The sequence below is a fragment of the Electrophorus electricus genome, chromosome 3 (genome assembly GCF_041902795.1).
Source record: "Electrophorus electricus isolate QZ-2024a chromosome 3, ASM4190279v1, whole genome shotgun sequence".
NCBI lineage: Eukaryota > Metazoa > Chordata > Actinopteri > Gymnotiformes > Gymnotidae > Electrophorus > Electrophorus electricus.
This window is the reverse complement of record NC_137499.1, coordinates 28894167-28915595: the sequence shown is the minus strand read 5'-3', so window position 1 is coordinate 28915595 and position 21429 is coordinate 28894167. Positions and strand designations below refer to the sequence as shown.

Below are 21429 nucleotides of genomic sequence, written 5' to 3'. Positions count from 1 at the left end.
GAGTGCATAATTTTCAAATCTCTAGTGTCTAATTCTTTAATTGTTGATGGAAGTAGATAGACCTTCAGGCTAGTTGAAACATATGTGGCTAGGAGAAACATTAACAGAATGGCTGCTCAAAACCTACCAAACAAGCCCTGGAATGACAACAAAATGCAAGTTAAACCTCTGATCTATCTCATATGTTTAAGTCTATGATAGGATTGCATTTCAAAATGATTTGATTCAAAGCCAGTGATTGACAGCATATAACCTGAAGTGTTTGGCAGAAAATCAGGATTTTAGTTTGTGTAAAATGTAGCTGGCATGAATGATTCACTTTTCATTCTTTGTTTCTACATTTGAAACAGAGCCTTCAGCCAACACAGAATTTTTTTGCTTCCATTATTTTGTTTACCTACCCGAAGTCTATCTGCCTAACAACTGTTTTCTTTGTTTGTGTGTGTGTGTGTGTGTGAGAGAGAGAGAGAGAGAGAGAGAGAGAGAGAGAGAGAGAGAGAGAGAGAGAGAGAGAGAGAGAGCGAGCAAGAGATCGATCCACCTGTCTATATTAACTCTGTCCAGTTTTGAATGTTCTAAAACATTTTGTAGAGATTATATTACTGGCCAACCTTAAATCAAAAGATAAAGGCCTCTATATGCAATACACTAGGCGCAAGATAGCTAGGCAAGTGGGAGCCAATATTTGTAGCAAGAAAGTGTGTGTGTGTGTGTGTGAGAGAGAGAGAGAGAGAGAGAGAGAGAGAGAGAGAGAGAGAGAGAAAGAGAGAAAGAGAGAGAGACCATGGGCAAGAGAGAGGCCAACAACTTCACTGTGTGAACGTAATTATTGTATTTATGTATTTTGCATGCAAGAGCCAATTATATTTCTATATATACCTGGCTTTTGCATGCAACCCATTCACCATGCGTGTGTGTGTGTGTGTGTGTGTGTGTGTGCGGGTGTGCGCGTGTGCGTGTGCGTGTGTGTGTGTGTGTGTGTGTGTGTGTGTGGAAAGCACCAGTATAGGCCATTTTCCATTTTCCTTCTCACACTCATCATAACACACTACTAACAACCTCAAACCCTGGTCAGACAAATATCTACACAATGGTAACCAGCAATGTAGGACCCACCATGAGAAAAGAAAATACAGAAACATAAAAAGAAAAAATGTTTTCTGAACAAAAAAAATATATAGAAAGTATTTACTTTCAGAACTGCATGTGCTATGTGCATGCCAAAGCGTGGAACTTCATCTTCAGGAGTTAAAAAAGACTAGTATTATCAAAAAACCTAAATATAGATAAATGTTTTTAACAGCAACATGTTTCTTTTCCTTCTATTTTTAAAAACAAAACAAAAAGATACTGAAAAATTACCCAAAAAAATTTAAAGAGCCAAACAACTTTGGTGCAAATTGCAGTTGGTTTGTTTCTATTTTTTTTTTTTCTGCAAACTTGAAAGTGAGACACTTCTACACTATGTTCAGGACAAGTCAGAATAACTTCTGTCAAAAAAAGAAAGAAATAAAAAAAGATGTGGAAAACCTCACTGTTGTTGAGTTGGCCCAGGATCTACCTGCATTTAACATCTACATTTTTAGCATTTGGCAGATGCTCTTCTCCAGAGTGGCATACAACAGCACTCATGTCTAAAGATAGCAGCAAACTAAGATACTGCCAGAGTCAGGACGCAGTATAGGTACATTCACACGGTATATTTTTATTAAGCGATAATTTTATGTTCACAGATTATCTCTTTCTCTGCCACTCTACTTTTGTCCCCATATTCCTGCCTCCTTCTGTCTTCCGCTATCCCCTTTCTGTCTCTTAAGTCTCTCTGTAACAGCGCTCATTGTATTTTCTGTTAAAGAAAAAAATACTTTAGAGAACCAGATTATGGCCAACGTCAAAGAAAACATTTTCTTGCATTCTCCATTCGGCGTATTCCAGTGGTTCATTTCCAAAAAGCTGTGCAATTATGAACATGTCCTGTCACCCCACGTGGTTTTAGTACATCGACATGTGGTGATGGTTATTCGTCAGTAAGTAACTTACTCATGAGATAGGTTGAAACTTCTCAGCACATTGCATATTTCCATGTTCGTGTTTTTATTTTTATTCCCTGAATTTACGTGTTGTACCCTTCTGTCTTAGCTGGTGATCCCATGACCGTGTGCGCTGTGTGTATATGAGTGCACTTGGGTGGGTTCCCTGTGGTTGAACGCAATTTTTAGACAAGGTCTTTGTGTTTGGACTCCGTTGTGCAGAGCCCGAGTACGACTACAGATTGACACATTCCGGCGTCTAAATGTACGATTCGCATCTTGCCCTTGTGTTTAAGTGTATTGTGTTGACATCGGGGCTTTTGCTTAGGGAAAGCCACTCACGGCGAGATTTCAGACCAGGTTTCAGAAGGGAGTGGAGATTAGCAGGACAACTGATTATCCATACAGTTATCGAGCACCCTTCCCCCGGTCTGCTAGCCAGATGTACGGAAGTGCGAAGGGTGCTGATAGCCTTCCGGCCGTCTATAAATAACCCCCCTCACACATTCCTCGCCCCGCCTGTGCGGCTTCCTGCTCCTCCCCACCTTGAGAAAAGAGATTAAGTCATCCACTTCTTTGGAACCTGTTTCGGCGCCTATGTTTCGTTTTATTTTATGTAGGAAGTTGGTTGTTACTAACTGAATCGAACTGCGTTTGAGTTTTTAAGCGTTCTGTATTGAGTAGACATTTTGCAATCGATGCACTTGGGTATAAAATTCTCAAGTTTAGGACCTGATCTCAGATGTTCCTCGTCTGATTTTACTGTCCATTCCACACTGGCGTCCTTGTCATAAGACTTACAGGCTCTTAACTAAATGGTAATTAACGGCTGGAGGAAGTAATGGCAGGATAAGGAAACTGCCTTTACTTCCCTTGATTTGCTAATAGCCTAATAAACAGCTGGAAATTGCGGTTTACCATGACTCTATTGTTCTCCAGTCACTTGGCTTGGCAGGGAAGAGCTCTGACAGGCCTTGACGCGGTCCTTCCTTCCTTCCGCGAACCTCTCGAGTCAATTATCCGGTCTCGCCTGCCAGGGTCACGTAGTGCTTTAACAATCACACGCAAAACAACCCACCACCAAAGCGAAAACTAAGGCAAAGCAGTCACACGACATTTTTTTTTTAATTTAAAACGTTTTATTTTACAAAAAAGAGGTAGTTGACATTGTGGAATGACCATTTAGCAGCTTGGGAATGCGATCAAAGTTCATTTCATAGACTTTAAAGTACAACAGTAATCAGAGTAGGTTAAATAAAATACAAAAGTACTGGCAAATAAATAACACTGGTAATGGGTTTGAGAAAGCAGAGGTATGTTCACAAGACAAACATGGTGCATATTATGTGATATACACATAGCACGCATTAAGTATTTCCTGGCGTGTTTGATAGGAAAGTCAGTTTCTGAACCCAAGTTTGGAACCCACCATCTGTGAGCTCCCTTAGTCATGTCTCCGTCATCAGGTCACTTCCTGCTGGTTTATCTGGAGTTTCCAAAACAGCCTTACTGTTCGATGAATCAGCTGTCACATGACGCCATTTAGACCTACGGATAAACTTTGTGACCCATGGATCTTACAGCCAAGTGTTGACCCAGCTATCAAAGAAACAAGATTTCAGTGCAAGCTACACCGCAATACTGTTTGCTCCGTTTAGCTAGGGCACGGCCGCGCGGGGATGTGTGCAAGGACTCTGCCCCTTAAAAGACTTCTTTCAAGGGCATCTCCAATACTTTTTAAGCAGTCCCATCAGCATGTGACAACAGTCCTTAGCATATGTGTGGTCGACAAAGTATCCATTTCTCTGCCACAGTTCCCAGAGTTACTCCGCAGTGTCGCATCGTGGAGAATGCGCCTGACTTCACCCGAGTCCATTTTTGCTTTTTTGCACGGCAGGAAGTCAGGCTCTGTAGCAGTTTTTCCTCGCCGTTTTCTGGAGTGACGGTCAGGTCTGGGTGGGCTACAGTTCTCTTTGTCGACTCTGGTTTCCCTGGCGTTCTGTACAGTTGGGTCACTCTCATTTTTGGACCTTTGGACGCCCTCACTCGACCGTGTCGCAAGCGCACAAAGAGCCACGGGTATCCCGGATACCTCAGTGCTGGTTGTGTCTATTGACTCCTCTTTCTGTGTCAAGTCCTTTGTAGTACTAACCAGCCTGGCACATTGTTCCTCTTTTTCGCTTACCAGTCGGGCTGAATGGTAGATGTCCCTGGCAGATTTCATTACAAGCGTTAGCAACAGGCTTCGGTGAAGCCGAAGTCCACCGCGCTGGGTGCGCGAGCTGTACATTTTACTTAAAGCTTGTACCATAATCCGCTTGGCTTGGCCACTGATGTCCATTATCTCTATTAAGTTTAAATATGAAATCTTAGTATATTTTGTTTTTAATCTGTCACTTCTCACCCATGCGGAACCTTCACTGACTCAAACATAAGTCCACTACAGCGTAGCTTTATATAGTTTTTGTGACGTAAGGTTTCTGATTGACAACTGTGCTCCTCCCCTTACTTGCTTCCTGGCCAAGCGTGCATCTACAACAGACTATGTAATCTCTTGTAACATTTCGTTCTTATATGTTTTGTTAATATTTTCACAAATAAAATTAAAACACACTGCATATAAAAGTACATAAAGATAGGCCCCAATATGATATAGCCTATTAGTAATCTAATAAAATCCGTATTCATATATATCTATGTATCTATCTATGATATTGTATTATACACTGATATAATGGGTGAAAATCTTTTTTTTTAACTAGTGCACGACCTGACTGACCTCACGTCGGACTTTCAGTGTTGGGGGGGTATTTTTTCAGCTTCTCGCAGTTTGTAATGCCCATATTTGGAACATCCGCTGGTTGGCCCAGCTCTGTGGAAAACCCATGAAGCGTAGGAGGGTTCACTTCCTGTTGCCATATTTAGAGCAAGACTATCGTCATAGGCAATGTTCTTATATGGTGTTTGAAACTTGACGCCTCAAGCTTCCTGTACCATTTTACGTAGAAGATCCAGCTGTTTTAGCGTAAAATATCAATCAAATGAATCGAGCATTTCTTTGGAGAATGTCCCACTAGTGTATGTTTATGCAAGCACATGTACGTGATTTGCATTAATAGTAAATAAACAAAGATGAGCTGAACATTAAACATGTTGTTCAAACGTGTTGAAAATCAAACGTGAGTCAAAGTACCTAAAAGTTCCCCATTTTCAGTTCTTCAGTCAGGCCTACGATACCATACGAGAAACCCGTTTTAGTCCGTTCTAGAGAACCAAACCTCTTAGACCCCAGTCTTGATTAAACGAGCTCATTCACCAGCCAATTTACATTATTGCACCTTTCAATAATTTTAGGGACCAATGTTCAAAACGTTATTTAACAACCGGTTTTAATAAGTATATCGAATTGCTGAAATTGTATCAAAATTACTATGATTTTGGTTGTTTTTCCCCTTTAACGATGTGATGATTTAGCACTGTTCCACATTCCTGCTCTAGTCTGTATCTCTGTCTTCATACTAGCAGTGTAGATAATACAAAAAAAAGCAGGAATCTGGAGAACGCCCTCAAATACCCCGGTGGGCGGGGTTCTCAAAAGCAACAGGCTTGGCGTTTCCTGTTGTCACTGGGAAATTATTTCACATCCGTATTTGGAGCTCTACCGACGTTGTCCACGACTCGCTGGAAATAAGCCCCGAGATTGTTTGAAAAGGGTGCTAACACCTACTCATAAGGAAACACGGCGCAATACTGGAGATTAATCTTAGTCCTCTCGCCCTCCTTTCCACTGTGGTCACGTAGAAAGACGTCCCCAATGGAGTAGACTTTATAATAGTTGTAATGCAGATGTATTTGCAAATCAACATGCGCTATTAATATGTAATTAATATTCACAAGTATTTAGTCAATTAGTTTCAAGGGGCATTATGCACTTTCTCCATCATTTTATGTAAATTATATACAATTCTACTCAAAATAAACCCCATAAAATACAAGCAGGACACAAACCCAGCTAAAACCCCCAAACACATTGATTTAAAAAAGAGTCAAGGAGGAACACACCCACTCAAAAACCTTTGTTACAAACCTCTTTATTAAGATATCCAGATGTATTCTTTGACTTTGCTTTCTTTCATTCATTTTTTCCTTTACAGTAGTTAATGTGCAATTACGTTTCTGATAATATTGGGTCACAGTTAAGGGAATCACAAAGTTATTGGCACTTTGAACACAGACTGAATGGAGTGGAAGGGCACGGGCATGACGGTGACAGCATGGGCTTGGGGTTGGGGCTGGAGCGGACATCGCGCTGGCCTCAGAAGCAGCTGCTGGGTTACGACTCATGCTCAGATTGCACAACTAACAATCAAATTTCATTAGTGATTCTATACAATATTCAGTATATATCTTTATATGCGGTGTATGTATATAGTCAAAGAAAGTTGAAACAGGGCCTGCTGACCCCATAACACGAGCGGAAATGTTGCATCATAAAAAATTAATAAATTTACACCCCTGGTTTCCTTAACGTGAGCTCTTCTGATCCCATATCCATTGCCTGCATTTTTCAGGAGATAAGATATTATATATATATATATATATATATATATATATATATATATATATATATATATATATATATATATATATATATATATATATAATTCCCCCCCCCAACTATATCTGTACATGATGCAGATGTTGGCCACATTTTTTTCCCCATGTATTTCTTTCTTTTTCCAATTTTTAAACTTATTTATTTTATTTATTTTTACAAAATATAGGCAAATTAGGTTGTTCCACAATGGTCACACACTGGGAAATAAATTGAGGGCAGGATGTCGAGGTACAACGAAAGAGAAGAGGTACGGACAGGCATGCACAGGGAGAAAAGAGTCTGTGTGTAGCTTGACTCCTTCTTGAGAGGCTACACTGCATATCAGGACCGGATTGAAAAACGACACCAGATGCCGCTTGGTCCTCTCCTGTGTGCCTTGGTCACTGGTCCAGAACGCTCCCCATCCCGAGAGAATGCATTACGAGGTGGGGTGGGCATGTGGGGGGGGGTTGTAGAAATACAAACGACACTTATGGGCAAGTAAACTGGTAAACTGTCACACTCTTGTTCCGCCCACACAACTGCCTGCCGTCTGTTAGGTCTGCGTGCTCAGCGAGATTGACTCTATCCAAGGTGCCACAGTACAGGTTCACGAATGCAAACCCCAGTGAAGGTGCTTATCTTGGGCACAGAGATCAGGCAGACAGGCAGAGCAATATGTAGTCTGTTCTCTTAGTACAACTCTGGTCCCTTCTTTCATACAAAAACACACTCAGGCAAAAATGTTACAAACAAACCACCAGGCATCAAGGTTTTCCACAAAATAACGTAAACAAGGGTAAAGTAACTTTTTTTCTCCGCTTAACATTAATGGATGAAAGGCCCTCCATAGTGACAAATTTCAATCTTAGAAAGACTTGATGTCAACAACCGAAGCCGGGTGCGGCGCCATCTCGTGTCGACTACATGTAGTGCATTTAGGCTGCAGTAACACCCTGTACACAGCAGGTGGCAATAAGAGGCGGCACTGCCTCTCGCACTACGCGTGCAGCATATGGGATCTGTGCCATCAAAATGGAGGGCGAAGCAACACTGGCACCGTCGCTGCCAAGCAGCGGGGAGCCTGACCCAGGCAGACTTTCAGTCAGTCCTGCAAACCTCCTCACAAGGCACCAGCGCCCCAACAGGTCAGCATCTACAGAGCACCATACATCCATAGCACCAGGATATGCCTAATATCTCCACTATCCCAGTACTTTAATCCATACAAGAAAATGAAAAAAATACCCAGTATTTGTATCATCAATCATACAGCTCTATATTGTATCCTTTTATCCTATTCCTACAAAGAAAAAAAAGAAAAAAAAACTTGGCAAGTCAACTCTTTCACTTTGAATTAGTAGTATTTTTAAGATCAGTACAGTACACATATGATTTTTTTTGTTAATCCAAAAAGAAAAAAAAAATTGTATATGTGCTATTCTATGTGACTTTAAAAAAAGACAAAATAAAAGATTTAAAGAGCTATTGGATGCATGTCGTAAATTTCGGCTCTCGGGTCTAAAACGGTGTCATGGATTTGAACAAACCCAGGCTGGCCTAACGGGAGCGTGCACTCTCCGCTCAAGCCGCACGCCCGCGACGCGTGCCCCAGGAGCTGGAAGAGCAATCTTGCTTATGCAAATGAATGAACCAAAGTAAGGACAACTGCTCAAACAGACGGTGAAAGGTCTACTGCGATCCACCGAGTGTGTGAACATCATCCTATAATACCAATATTAATAACAACAACAACAATAATAATAATAATTCCCAATATTTATAATAACTATAACCATAACTATTATTATTATTATTATTATTATTATTATTATTATTAATCATAATAATAAAAGGAAGGTCACGAATGTGGAAAAAATCTGTTCAACAGTCTCATCAATATTTACATCAGGAATCAGCGGCTAGGCAAGACGGGTGCAGCTTGCTCTGTTCCCCATGCTGACACACACACTGTTCTATTCCAAAAACACAACTGGTTCTCTACAAACACTCCAAAAAAAACAAAAAATGTGCACGATCCACCAGTCTCCTCTACAAAAAAAAAAAAAAGGTGCAAAAAGCACTAGTTCAGTCTACGAAAAGGTGCAAAGAGCTTCATTTACCTCTACTGCAAAGCTGCAGGCATCAAGCTAGAATGTGTCCAAGGAGTTGCTCGATGGTCCAGCACGTGTGCGCGTATTCACCCACACCCCCACACATAATGTTGATTATCCCTATACACGTGAGGGGGCCTCAGATCCTTGCATATTCCTTGGTTCAATAATGTTTACTATCGTTGAGGTTAACTGCTTTATGGTGTTTCTATCACATGGCTACTTTTGGACAGTAGGCCCTCTGCGCTCTCTCTTTCATCAAGGGATGCATGGCAGGCACAAGGCTTCATTATTCTCACAGCACACTGGAGGCCTTGGAAATACTACATGGCTAGTGGTTCAAAAAAGCAAACACAGCCATACACTGGCCATGTAGTGAAGGAGGGAGGTGGTTCTCTCCCCGGCTATGTGAGTTCTGCTTTTTAGCAGGCTCTAAAAAGTTACTGAAGCTCTTCAACTTGATGAGAAAAGAAAAACCAAGAATTAGGCAGTACCATAGAGGGTGTATGTGAGTGCGCGTCAGGATAAAGAGCAGCTCTATTCTAATCCGAATGGAAATTTCAGCAAGCAGTGGTATGCAAAGCTTCATGGGTTTTAGTAAAGCAAAGAAAGCTTTAGCCTTTGAAGCTTCCAAAAAGCCTTACCCATACACCTAAACTCACCCTCGCTTACACACACACACACACACACACACACACACACACACACACACACACACGCACACACACACACGCACAGGCATGCACATACAGTCACACAGAACAAGAGAAACAAACACACCTTAAAACTTAGTCAAGGCATCACCCACATGCAAGCACACAGGGCCAACTATGTGCAAGGAATGTACACAGATGGTTACGTACACAGACACAGACATGCCTGCCGAAGCATGCAAGCGTGCACGCGCACACACACACACAAAAAACCCCACAGCTGCCCAAACAGGGGCATGCTAGCCTTCTCACGGGCAATGAAGATCCTCCCCCACTGCCACCCAGACACACAGCGTCTTTCAGACAGTAAGGTGGCCATAACAATAGAAAAAACAGCTCACCCCAACCCCCAGCCTTGTTTTTGTGTGTGTATGTATGTATGTGTGTGTGTGTGTGTGTGTGTGTGTGTGTGTGTGTGTGTGTGTGTGTGTGTGTGTGTGTGTGTGTGTCAACATGCATTACTATTGCAGGGCCATACAGGCAGGAGTACAAAACCATCGTATATGCTGACTACTCTGAAGAATGATCAGCCACAGAGCCACGGTCCAGGTGGAATATCGACCTGTCAGTCTCTCCAAGCATCAGAACAGTCAAATGAGACTTTTAAGTACCTATACACTATAACTGTTAAAATGGCACCAATCCACATACCAAGTCACAAATCAGTGTGATGGGCACACAGAAAGGCCAATCTAATTTAACAGCACTGGCTAAGGACTGGGCTACAAAGGAGGAGCAACTTTTCTCACAGCCAGTCAGGTATGAGCTAAGCACCAACCTTTAAAAGATATCAGTATGCAAAAATATTTTTTCCTCTCCATTTCCTTTTAAAATTCCAGAGCAAGATGTCTCTTAACAAACACTTAGGTTTAAAAAAGGATATCCAAAACATAATAAAAAATAAAATAAAAAAATCCACACACAAGAAGAGATTTTAAACAATCCCTTTCTTTCTCAGTACACACACGCTAAAGGTGCAAGTAGATAAATATATTTTTAAAATATGACTAATCTTCCTGTCTCCCTTTTCTTTACAGGCCTAACTAACATCATTTCTGGATCCATATTACACACAGAGAAACAAGGGAAAGGTCATATAAAAACTAAGACAGTTTAACAAGGGATAACATATATTATATTCTCCTTCTGGTTAAGATCCCAGATTGTTTGAGGAAGAATTGGAGTAGACAAGGGAATTAAATTCTTTTCGATTTGGAGATGGAGCGAGCGCACCCACCCACCTCTCCCTCCCTCCCATGACGCTACAGTGGCTACGACTCCCGTGGCCAAATACAATCGGCTAGTCTCGCGCAACCAGGCGCCTCTGACGCATACATTCAAAAAAAGCCGTTAGGGTGCAGATCAGGGAACCTCGACCCCCGCACTCGGAGGGCGCGCGCGATTTTTGCAAGTGAGAAACATGTGAGGAAGGGCACGTATTTGTTTGATCTGAACTACTAATGTGAAAAGAAAAAGGTGTCACAATATACATATTTGCAAAGCATGGAGGCAGGGGGCTTCTGTGCAAAAGAGAGGTTATTCGGTAAAAAAAAAAAAGAAATATAGAAAAAAGGGGAAGGAAAAAGATTTAAAAGGAAAAATACTCCCCCACCTCCTCCTAAACCCCACCTACTGCTCTGTACATTAGCGTCTTCAGACCATAAACAACCCCCACCCCCACCCCCTCCTCCATCCCAGGCAGAAGCAGCGGAGCCCATAGTCACGCGGCGGGGAGGCGGGGCGGCGAATGGGGTGGGCAGAATGGGGCGGGGCACTTTTTTTTTTAAAATCCGGGCCGCTCACGGAAACAGAGCGGCGCCGTCTCCACCCACACCCTGCAGCGACTCGCCAGATGAGGTGCCAGTCTCGACAGAGGCAGAGCCCTCCAGGTCGGCGGCCTCGAACGTGGGCTCGGCGGCCAGGGCATCGGCCTCCATCTTGATGCTGTCGGGGAGGAGGCTGGCGTAGGCGTCGCTCTCCGCCATCAGAAGCTTCAGCTTGGGGATCCAGCTCTTGCGGACCACGCGGCGGGCGTTGGTGCACATGTCTGCAGCAATGGCGTTCATCTCGCTCTCCTTGAAGCTGGTCGCAAAGTTCTGGCAGTAAACTGCACACACACACACACACACACACACACACACACACACACACAACGGAGACATGACAGCATGTCGATTTGCTCACTAAATGAAGAAGACATTCTAAGTGTAACATTAATGGAAAAAAGCAGCAAAGATGCCGCATTAAAATTGAACCCGAGTGCATTAAATTTCCTTAGGCTAGTAAAGGAATATATACACAGATTTCTAGTTTCTAGATGGCTGCAGGAGCTACTTCAAAATATAAAAGGCACATTAGCTAACAATGTTCCAACACATTTATTTCTAGATTCTCCTTAAACTGTTAAGCTGTTACCACAGGCAGGTGGCACAGGTAATAACGTTAAAATTGAGAAGTTTATTTTGTGGCTATATTAACATGGCATATCATGGCCTGAAATCCTACCCTGTCATTTCCAGAAACATTAGTGATCACTGATTAACACCTGCAATGTCTGCACAATCTAAAACATTCACACGTGGCTCCGAACAGCCAATGCTCTGCCACCACCTCTGCAGCACTCTCGGCTCACTCACATTTGACTGCGTGTAGGACACGGCTGTCCAGAGGTTTGCGGCTGGGGTCGTTGGTGGAGGACCGGATGCCTGTCCCACAGCTGTTGGCAAGGGTACTCCTATCACCGAGGGGAGGGGGGAGGAAAGAGCAGAGGTTTGGCTCCAAAGCCGAAAGAAACCCTGGCGAGAGGTTTGCACAGCTACACGGGTCCAAGCGGAAACGCATGCCAGCTCACCTGTCAAAGAAAGCAGCGAGGAGCCTCCGGAGCAGGACTTTGTGCCTGGTTCCCGCACTCACGTGGCAGTTCATCAGCTGGGCTCGCGAGATGTACACACCAGTACCTGCCCACCACACAGGCATATGAAGTTAAACACTCAGCTCTGATTTGATCCATGCAATTTAGCCATTTCTGGAGCTCTACCACCCCAAAGAGCATAGATAAACAAGCCAGTAAATCAAAGCCTTCTGAACACTGATTTTTCCAGTGCTGAGACTAATCCATGAAGTCAGACTCTTCTCCAGGACCAGAGTGCAGCCCCCCCACCAAACACACCTTTCAGGATGCCATGGGAACCCCATTTGCTCAACATAAAGATAAACCCACCCCCAATCTTCAGGAACTAAAGACAACTACAGCAGAGTCATAGCAGAGCATCAACAGGAAAGCCACCCAGCATGTGTTTGTATACCACAAACTTCAGGATGCCTCAAAAAGCAAAGTATATGCAACCAAGCATTGAACTCTACTTCCTCCCTGTGAAGGATGTCTGCTCAAGACTTGGTGCTGTAATATGGGCAACTGGGAACAAACTCTTATATTTTATGTCCTTTGGTCTATAAATTTTAAATTTAGGCTTCACATGTTTCACACGATGTACCATCTTCAGTCCAAAATCCTGAAATCAAAGTCAAGGTAACAATGTTTCCATCCAAAACGTTTTGGAGCTCCATGTAATTAAAACAGACCAATAAGAGAGCTCCGATGAGCTTATTTATAGTAAATACTGCGAAGAAACAAAACTTCCGGTGAGGGAGGACGTGGAATCTGGTGCTCTGTGATTGACAGCTGCCATTTGGGCATTCTGTGCAGACACTGGCAGGCTAAGAGACAGCTAAGGCCACGCCGAACAACATGGAACACATACACGCATCTGCGTTTCTTTACCTTACAGAACACATACAAGCAGCCGCTTCCCCTTACCTTACAGGCATTCAACAAAACCTGTTCTTTACCACAATGCCAAAACACAGCGTGTCCACACAACGTTAACTCATCCATCTCACCGAGGAAGAGGGAGGGAGCGTGCTCGTGTTCATGGGCTACTGCATATGACTCATAGGATATTATGGTTGTAACCTTACCTCTCTCACATCTATGGATAAAAAACATGTTTCATCAGCTCTGTGTCCTTGGTTTCTATGCTGTGCTATGGCTGAGCAGCCAACTTTGCCTATGGTTTCGCTTGTAATGATGCGCGCGCGGGGGGGGGTCGCACCTCTCCAACAGTCACTCTCACACAGAAGCACACACATGCACACTTACACAAGTCAACAAACAACCCACTACACCTACCGACTGCGAGGGCCATGTTAACAGTATAACATGACACCGCACTGGTAACTCATTAACACAACAAAAGGTGAATTTCTGAGACTGCACCTAAGCAGCAAACAAGACGGCAGGGCAGGTGTGGGTGGTGGGCAGAGAAGGGGATAGTGCTCTGACCTGTGACTAGCTCCAGCTTCTCGGCGGGGTCGCCCTCCTCGTAGAGCTTGGGGTGGCAACGGTTGCCGATCTGGGCGATGAGCTCAGCGGGCAGAGAGGCCAGGTCTTGCCGCCCACGCATCCGGCTCCGGGTCTCTGAGTGGTCGGGCAGAGCCTCCACCCGCTCTGTGGCTGGAGGTGGAGGGGGTGAAGACAGAAAGACAGAAAAGAGGAAAATAATCAGGCAACAGGAGGAGAAAGAGAAGCAAGAGATTCATCATCAACACATTTTGTCTATACCAGATGTTCAGTGAGGGAAACTTTATCTTAAAGTGCCAGTTTCACGTTCAGTGCAAATTCTATACTTATATGCTAAGAAAAAAAACTACTACCACCTCATATACTTGAGTTTTAGAAATGCAACAGCCAGGACTCATTTTTGACTCACTAGATGATGTGTTTTTGACCAGAAAATAATCATTAACTATTTTGGCAAACATTCTTTCTTCGAAACCTTCTAATTCTGAAATAGAAGGCAGATCTAAGAATATGATTTTTACAGATAAAGAAAAGACAACCACAAGGAAAAAGTGGTTTTCCCACCAAGGCCCATTTCTGGCTCTGTATCACCACACGTGAAATGAAACTTGAGCATACCGATAAAATAAAATCCCATAATGCTTTTACCTTAAAGCAACACATCCCAACACAGGTGCCAGAGTCCATTACTACTAATTGCTGAGCTGTCAAAGCTATACACCAGTGCTATATTGTTTAATGATTACACAACTCCCTTAAAACCATGCACCAAGCCCCCAGTGAAGAACACCTTGTCTACCACTAATCAAGTTTCATATTTTCGTGGCCTTTGATAAAATAGCTTGGAGCTAAGACTAACAGGATGGCAGACATCTAAGAAGCTCTGAACACATCCAGCTTTCCCACAGAGATGATGAGCAGGACCTCTGATGAAATAATGTTTCCTAAATGGTTCAAGCAAAAAAAAAAAAAAAAGATGTTACCGAATTTTTGCAAAATTATCCCTGTAAAAAGTATACGTTAAAAGGTTGCACAACAGTATCTAATGTTTGACAATCTATGGAAAAATTCCCTAACGAAAACATGGTTATCGGCTGGCTTTACTCTTTAGCAAATACTGATTTCAACTCCAGTGCCAAACTCCAGCCTCAGAGAGCAGGAGTCCAGCACAGTCTGGTGATTTCCCTACCCTAACACATCTTTGGAATCGAATTAAGTGATGAGTCAAATCAAGTGTTTGAGCAGGGAAATCGCCAAAGTGTGCAGATCTCCAGCCTCCGACATCAGGTAACACTGGTCTGCATACTCTCGTGTTAGCCCTGGGCTCTGCCACAGCATGAAACTCATGGCGCTTTGGTAGTGCGGGCTCACCTGCAGCGCCCATGTTCAGCATGCTGTACATGGTGTACATGTTGCAGATCTGCCTGTACTGCTCTTCAGCGCCGTCATCCACGGCCTCCTCCTCCTCCTCATCATCGTGGTAGGAGATGGGTGAGTCGCTGGCATAGGCGCTCATGGTACCCGGGCTGGTACCCTCCGGGGTGGCACTGCTTGTGCCGTTCGCACTGCCACCTGGTGCCACCGCTAAGCCAGTGGACAGTCCCTGTGGTTGGATGGCGCTGCCCCGCGCCGCCTCCTGGGAGAAGCGGGCCGCCTTACGGATGCCACCCCCCCCGGAGCCCCCGGCCCCGCCGCCACCCTCTCGGCTGCCCCCTTCCCAAAGGCGCTTGGCCACAGGCGTGCAGACCACCGAGTAGGGCGACGCCTCGGGCTGCTCCGTCTTCACACGGGACACCAGCGGCAGTGGCGTCAGACAGGAGGCGGGCCGGCCGGCTGCCGCCCCGTTGGCCGAAGCCCCTGCAGCGGTCTGAGTGACAGGGCTCTGTGGCTCGGATGGCGGCGTCTCCTCGGCGTGGAGACCTTGTGAGTCGCAGCTGGGCGAGCTGACCTTGAGGAAGAACTCTGTGCCCTTCTCCATGATCTGCTGGATCTGCAGGAATCCAGCAGTGTACATGAGCAGGAACTGGTCGCCCACATTCATGCTGAGCCTCCCCGTGTAGCAGAATGCCAGGATCTGCTGGAAGCTCTGCGGCTGGACGGCCGGAGGCAGCTCCACCACGGCGGGCGTCTTGCCACTGGCCCCTCCGCTGTTGAACAGGTCACGGAAGTAGGAGCTGCTGGCAGCAAGCACGGCGCGATGTGCCTTGAAGGCATGGCCCTTCACCACCACGGATACGTCGCAATACAGGCCCTGCAGCCGCTGCTCATTCAGACACTCCAAGACATTATTGCCGAAATTTGGGATCGCCATCTGAAGGGTCTGAGCCATGGCGCTGTGGCCGGCACCACCAGAGAAATCTGAGAGGGCCACCAGCCAGGAGACAGAGTAAGAAGCGGGAGAGAGGAAGAACTTTGTCAGCAACATTTGGGAACAGAAGAATAGCAATCCCAGTGGGCTCGTTACATCCAACTTATAGTGTACCGATTTTATAAGCGAGGTCGTACAAAAACAAAGCCTTCCATGCTAGATAAAGACCGAGATGCTGATACAGCTAACAACGAGCCAACCATATATGGTCGCAAGGACAAAACTGTCACCGTTCAATGGGCCAATCTTTTAAGACAATAACCAACGCCACAGAGCAAAGCTGGGGAGCAGACGAGCAAGTGAGGCTCATATGAAACCAGAGGAATGGGATGGGAGGAGGAGTTGATCCGAACAGGATGGAGAGCTGGCGTGGAAGAAAAAATGGTAACTTTTCAGCTGTCTGCAGAGCAAGTTCCTGATTGGGTCTTGGAGTGTTTGAGGTCACAGTTGAACTTGAGTTTGTACAAACACCAGTATTTGTTTGACAACACACTCTGTTGACCCTCTTTAATACAATACCCTAAGGAATCTATACATGGGTCTACAGCTGTGCTTGTTTTTTAAAAGAAGAATAGCATTTTCTGTCTTATTAAATTGCACCAAACCACTTTCAGGACATTCACAAGCCTATATAGGAAAAGCAACTCACACTGATGGAAAAAAAGTCACATTTCTGCATCAGAACACAGATCAGCTAAGCAGGCTGATGGATCAGGATCTGGCAGATGGTGGTTACCCCTTCTTTGCCGGTTCCACAGGAATGCCAAATAGGACACATCTGGTCTACAGTACAACTTGTTTGGACTGAACTTATATTCCATGAATTAGACAGGACCGCACAGACCAGCAAAACAAATCATTTTCACCTGACCAGGTCAAGGCTATATGAACTGGAAAATTAATGTTAATTAATTAATGGAACAGGCAGCACACTCTGACAAGGGGGAATATCAAAGATCAAACCTGCAACTCAGCGGTAATGGGACTTGTCTGGTAAAATAAGTGTCCTCTTTGTCTCACTCTCTTTAACCCCCCCCCCCCATACACACACACACACACACACACACACACACACACACACACACACACACACACAGACACTTGTCACACACATCAGACAAAACAGCTTGTTTACAGTTGGCCGGAGTCATGGTAGACACACACACTGAGAGGCCCAGCGTTTATTTAAGACGTTTTCCCTGTGGGTAGGAGGGTGGGCTAGAGGGGGTGGGCTTGAGAGGGGTCGTCCAAGGCACAACGTGGGGAAGGCAGAGACAAGAATCTCAAAGTTCACGCACAGCCACACAGCAAGACAATTACTAACATTATTTCACTTAACAGCAGCCAAAGGTTCTTAAATTAGTTAACAAATAACAAATGTACAATATACAACAAAGTATACTATAAATACAGAAATTATATAAATATGTGGATGAACGTAACCGGAGCAAAGAAACTAACCTTGGCGTTAACATTTCACACGCCAATTGTAATCGGTGGCCAACTCCCTTAGCTAACTATAAAAATGCTTTCCTGATTCAAAGCTGTCGAAAATAAACAAGAATCTTCGAAAGCCACGGAGCAGTGATGGCAAAATTACGTTACTGATCACAGTACACTAGCTAGCTTAAGAGTAAGGGGGTATCGGTTCACAATTGAATTAATGATCACGATATCCTTAAACTTTTTGATGATTGCGCACAAACATACACTATTCAATAATATTGAACTCAAACCTTTTTCTGATAGAGCTGCCGACCGCATTTAGTAATGCAGTGCTACGGCAGAGGTGCCGCGGCAGCAGGCTAGTCGTGCCCGTCGTATGTCAGTCAATCTCCGGTCGGAGAGCTCCACTGGCACGGGCCGGGGGTGAGGAACAACGGCAAATACAGTATGACCCACTCTCTCAGAAATGCTGCACCTACTCGCGATCGGACTCAAACGCACCGAAAGGGCGATGGCAAAACCAAGTTTGTCCAGACGGTGCACATCTGCCGCTCTTGCCCCGTCTCTGCCAATGCACCACACTGACACAGTGCCGCGCATTCACAGGCCCACACCGTCCAGTTCCAGCACCCATTAGCAAAGCTAGCATGGCATGGCTGCAGTTTCGCCCGATGTCCATGCGATTTAATTACAAAGGCACAAGTGCAATGTACAAGAATTAGGCGAAATCTGGCATTGCTATCATTCGTGTTTTTTTAAACAAAACAAACCATGAAACACAGAATTATGAAAACCAAACTGTATAGCAACTAAAACTAATTAACCAAGTTCAATACATTTCAGAATAATTTTGAAATATTACCCCACCTTCTCTTATTTTATAGACATCAACAGGTCATCCCGGGACAAATGCAGGAACTGGGGGCGAGCCAGACTAAACCAGCGCCGACAGTAGGGGGGTTCGCTAGACATCGCCAGTAAGGAAAGGATTTAACCGCTTGTCGCCACAGCGTTATAAACCACAGTTAAATAAATTTACTAAGTTTGACTTCAATCTGAACCATTAGTATTTATACAAAAACTATTTTGAGCGTTTAAAATTTTTTTATTAGTCACCTCGGACTCCGCAACAGCTGTCAAGCACGAGTATTCGGCCATGATGCTAAGGTCCGTGAAGTGGTTAAACTTTTTGTTGGTACCATTCGTCTGTGCCCATCCCCCACTGCACACCTTCCCCAAAACAATACCCCCGAAAACTGTAAAACCGATCGGATATCCGCGGAAATGCCAAGACATCCTCGAAAAGAGATCTGCCCGGAAACCACCCCTTGCTGCAACCTTCCACGACCCCAGTGCGAGGGCTGAAGAGCTAGATGATACTCACCCCCTTAGCTTGAAGCCGTTACAAAGTGTTTCAATGGAGGAGTCCGACACACTCTCGCTCTCTCACTCTCTATCCCTCGTTAGAAACAGCCATTCATTGTGGGCAAAGGCGTGTAGTCGATCACAGAGCGATCGAGCGCAAACTCTTTTCCAGCGGGATGCAGAGTGCAGAATCACTGATCGCGCATAGACTAGACATGACTCCCCATCGTCACTCAATCGCATGATCATTACAGGCGCAGCCTCAACGCCAGGAGACCTATCCCGGGCCGTGATGTGTTTGCGCATAGGCTGCACAGCAACAGCATCAGAGACAACGCCTCGTTTCCATACATGCGACAAAAAAGTAGGCCACGGCTTGACGTCCAGACGTATAGGACAGAATACAGCATATTGGAATAAAAGCAAAAACGGATTAACCAATTTGTTGAAAATGCTTTTGAATAGTTACCTGCGACCACTTCACAGAAGCAATATTTGTGTATGTTACGTCTTAAGTCTGTTAACAATTTAATGTTAAATCTTGGTATATTTGTTATAAGGACAGTTTAAACGTTTCGCGGACCAAGTCGTAAAGTTATGTTTACTAAAATCCGTTGATTAAGTACAATCAATTATTAAAAAGTATGGGGAATTACAAAGGCGACGTTAAAGCAGTAAAACATTGTCTTTGTAATAATTAAATAAGTTGAACACTCACCATATTGTCAAGTAATTCATTGTATTTTTCGAAATTAACATGTGAATGCAGCTCTCATGTCTTTTTGTCCTTGATCACGGGTTAAACAACAGCGTGCCTTAAAATGACCCGTTATGTGTCCTCACGTTACCCCGGAGAGCCTAATTTCCAATCGCATTTTTCAGTCTTAAAGAAACCACCACTGAGCTTCCGTACGAACGAGGTGGAGAGCGTGAATTGCTGGGTTGCCAGATTGTTATTCCTATGCTGATACGGTGCTCAGGTTTACTTTATAGCCTACGTTTCTTCTAGAAAAATCAGCTTTATAACGATAATATAGCATGATCCCCGGTCTTCTTGTTTTGAGGGCCATTGCTTTCGCAGTTTTTACACTTTCTATCGTGTTACACACGTGATTGAGTTCCTCTGCTAAACATGAAACTCCCCATGAGCCAGAGGAAGCAGTCAAAAACACTATGAAGTACTTTCAGAGTAGTTTGATTTGGCTTCCCCTGGTCCAGTGTACATTATTTACTTTGCTTTAGCATAGTACACAGTTCGTTTGCATATGTTTAATAATCAAGAAAAGGTCCTTTAAAAGGTCCTTGATAGAGTCAGCAGCACTAAGTGGAATATACACTACAGCATCACATGAATTCCTAAACATCTCCATGATCTCCTAACCATCTCTGTGAACTCCTAACCTTCTTCGTGAACTCTTAACCATCTTGATGAACTCTTAGTCATATCCATGAACTGCTCCCTAACCCTATGTGTTTATGTGTGCCTCATAAACTCCCATAAACATAAAATCTTTCATGCACCCATACTGAAATTCTTATCTGCCGTGTGCTAAAATTCCTTATGTACTACATCCCATTTCTTACATCACATTCGGTAATACATCCTAAATAGTTTGCTCTTTAAGGACCTGTACTCAAACTCCTGCTTGAAAAGCTGCTTTGTGGCAATGTCCACTGTAAACAGTGTTGTACAAATACAGCTGAATTGATGGTGGGTCACTTTAAATGGCTGCCATTCTGGATCCAGGAGAGCTTTTCATACAGCACATGAACTGATGTAGGGTTTCATACAACATGTGAACAGATGTAAGGTAAGGACATTCTAGACTGTATAGTTCCAGTGGGTGGGTGGGGGCTTCTACAAGAAATATGTAACATATGAAAATCTTTTCCTCAAAACCGTGATGCTGGCATGCATAATATCATGTGTTCTCAGAAATTGACAGTTTTCTTTTCAGATCCACTTCAGCAAGGCCCAAAACCACCAATGATTTGCCCATATAGTACCAATCATAAGGAAACAATGCAATGATTAGAAAGTGGCTGGAATATTTTAAGGAATATTTCCCATAGACACATAAGTAGAGCTCACTTGTTCTTCTCATATTCTTGGTATGGGTTATGCAAACAAATCTGCTTTAAGGACAATGTTAAACATCAGGTTTAGAATAACTGATTACATATGTGTGTTAAGCTTAATTCTTTTCTTTAGTCTAGGAGATTTTCATCAGAGACAAATGCATGGACTGAAAGAATAATGGAGAGGCAGAGATGGAAACAGAAAGGGGAGAAAAAGAAAGAAAATGAGTGTGATAGGAAAGGAGTGCGTCTTTTTCAAAAGAAACAGGTTTAGAATGACTGATTCATATCTTATGTTAAACTAAATACTTCAATTAAACACTTCAGTTGCAAGAAGATAGTAGTTACAGGCTATTC

The 21429-nt window shown here is 43.9% G+C and overlaps 2 protein-coding genes across 6 annotated transcripts; both read right to left on the bottom strand.

Moving 5' to 3' along the window:
* Positions 1-3136: 3136 nt before the first annotated feature.
* ier2a (immediate early response 2a) lies at positions 3137-4471 on the bottom strand. Its single transcript, XM_027025097.3, has one exon. The coding sequence runs from the start codon at positions 4369-4371 to the stop codon at positions 3781-3783; it is 591 nt and encodes a 196-aa protein (XP_026880898.2). The 5' UTR covers positions 4372-4471; the 3' UTR covers positions 3137-3780.
* Positions 4472-6104: 1633 nt separating this feature from the next.
* On the bottom strand, positions 6105-19835 carry nacc1a (nucleus accumbens associated 1, BEN and BTB (POZ) domain containing a). 5 transcript variants are annotated; one of them, XM_035525559.2, is made up of 6 exons: positions 19712-19835; positions 15186-16172; positions 13797-13967; positions 12306-12411; positions 12091-12188; positions 6105-11561 (listed from the first exon to the last, which is right to left on the bottom strand). In XM_035525559.2, exons 2-6 carry the CDS (start codon positions 16141-16143, stop codon positions 11254-11256), a joined length of 1641 nt encoding a protein of 546 aa, XP_035381452.1. In that variant the 5' UTR covers positions 16144-16172; positions 19712-19835; the 3' UTR covers positions 6105-11253. The 5 variants fall into 5 exon arrangements, with proteins under 5 accessions (XP_035381452.1, XP_035381455.1, XP_035381453.1 ...); XM_035525562.2 differs by lacking the exon at positions 19712-19835 and adding an exon at positions 19013-19329; XM_035525560.2 differs by lacking the exon at positions 19712-19835 and adding an exon at positions 18496-18825.
* Positions 19836-21429: the final 1594 nt, after the last annotated feature.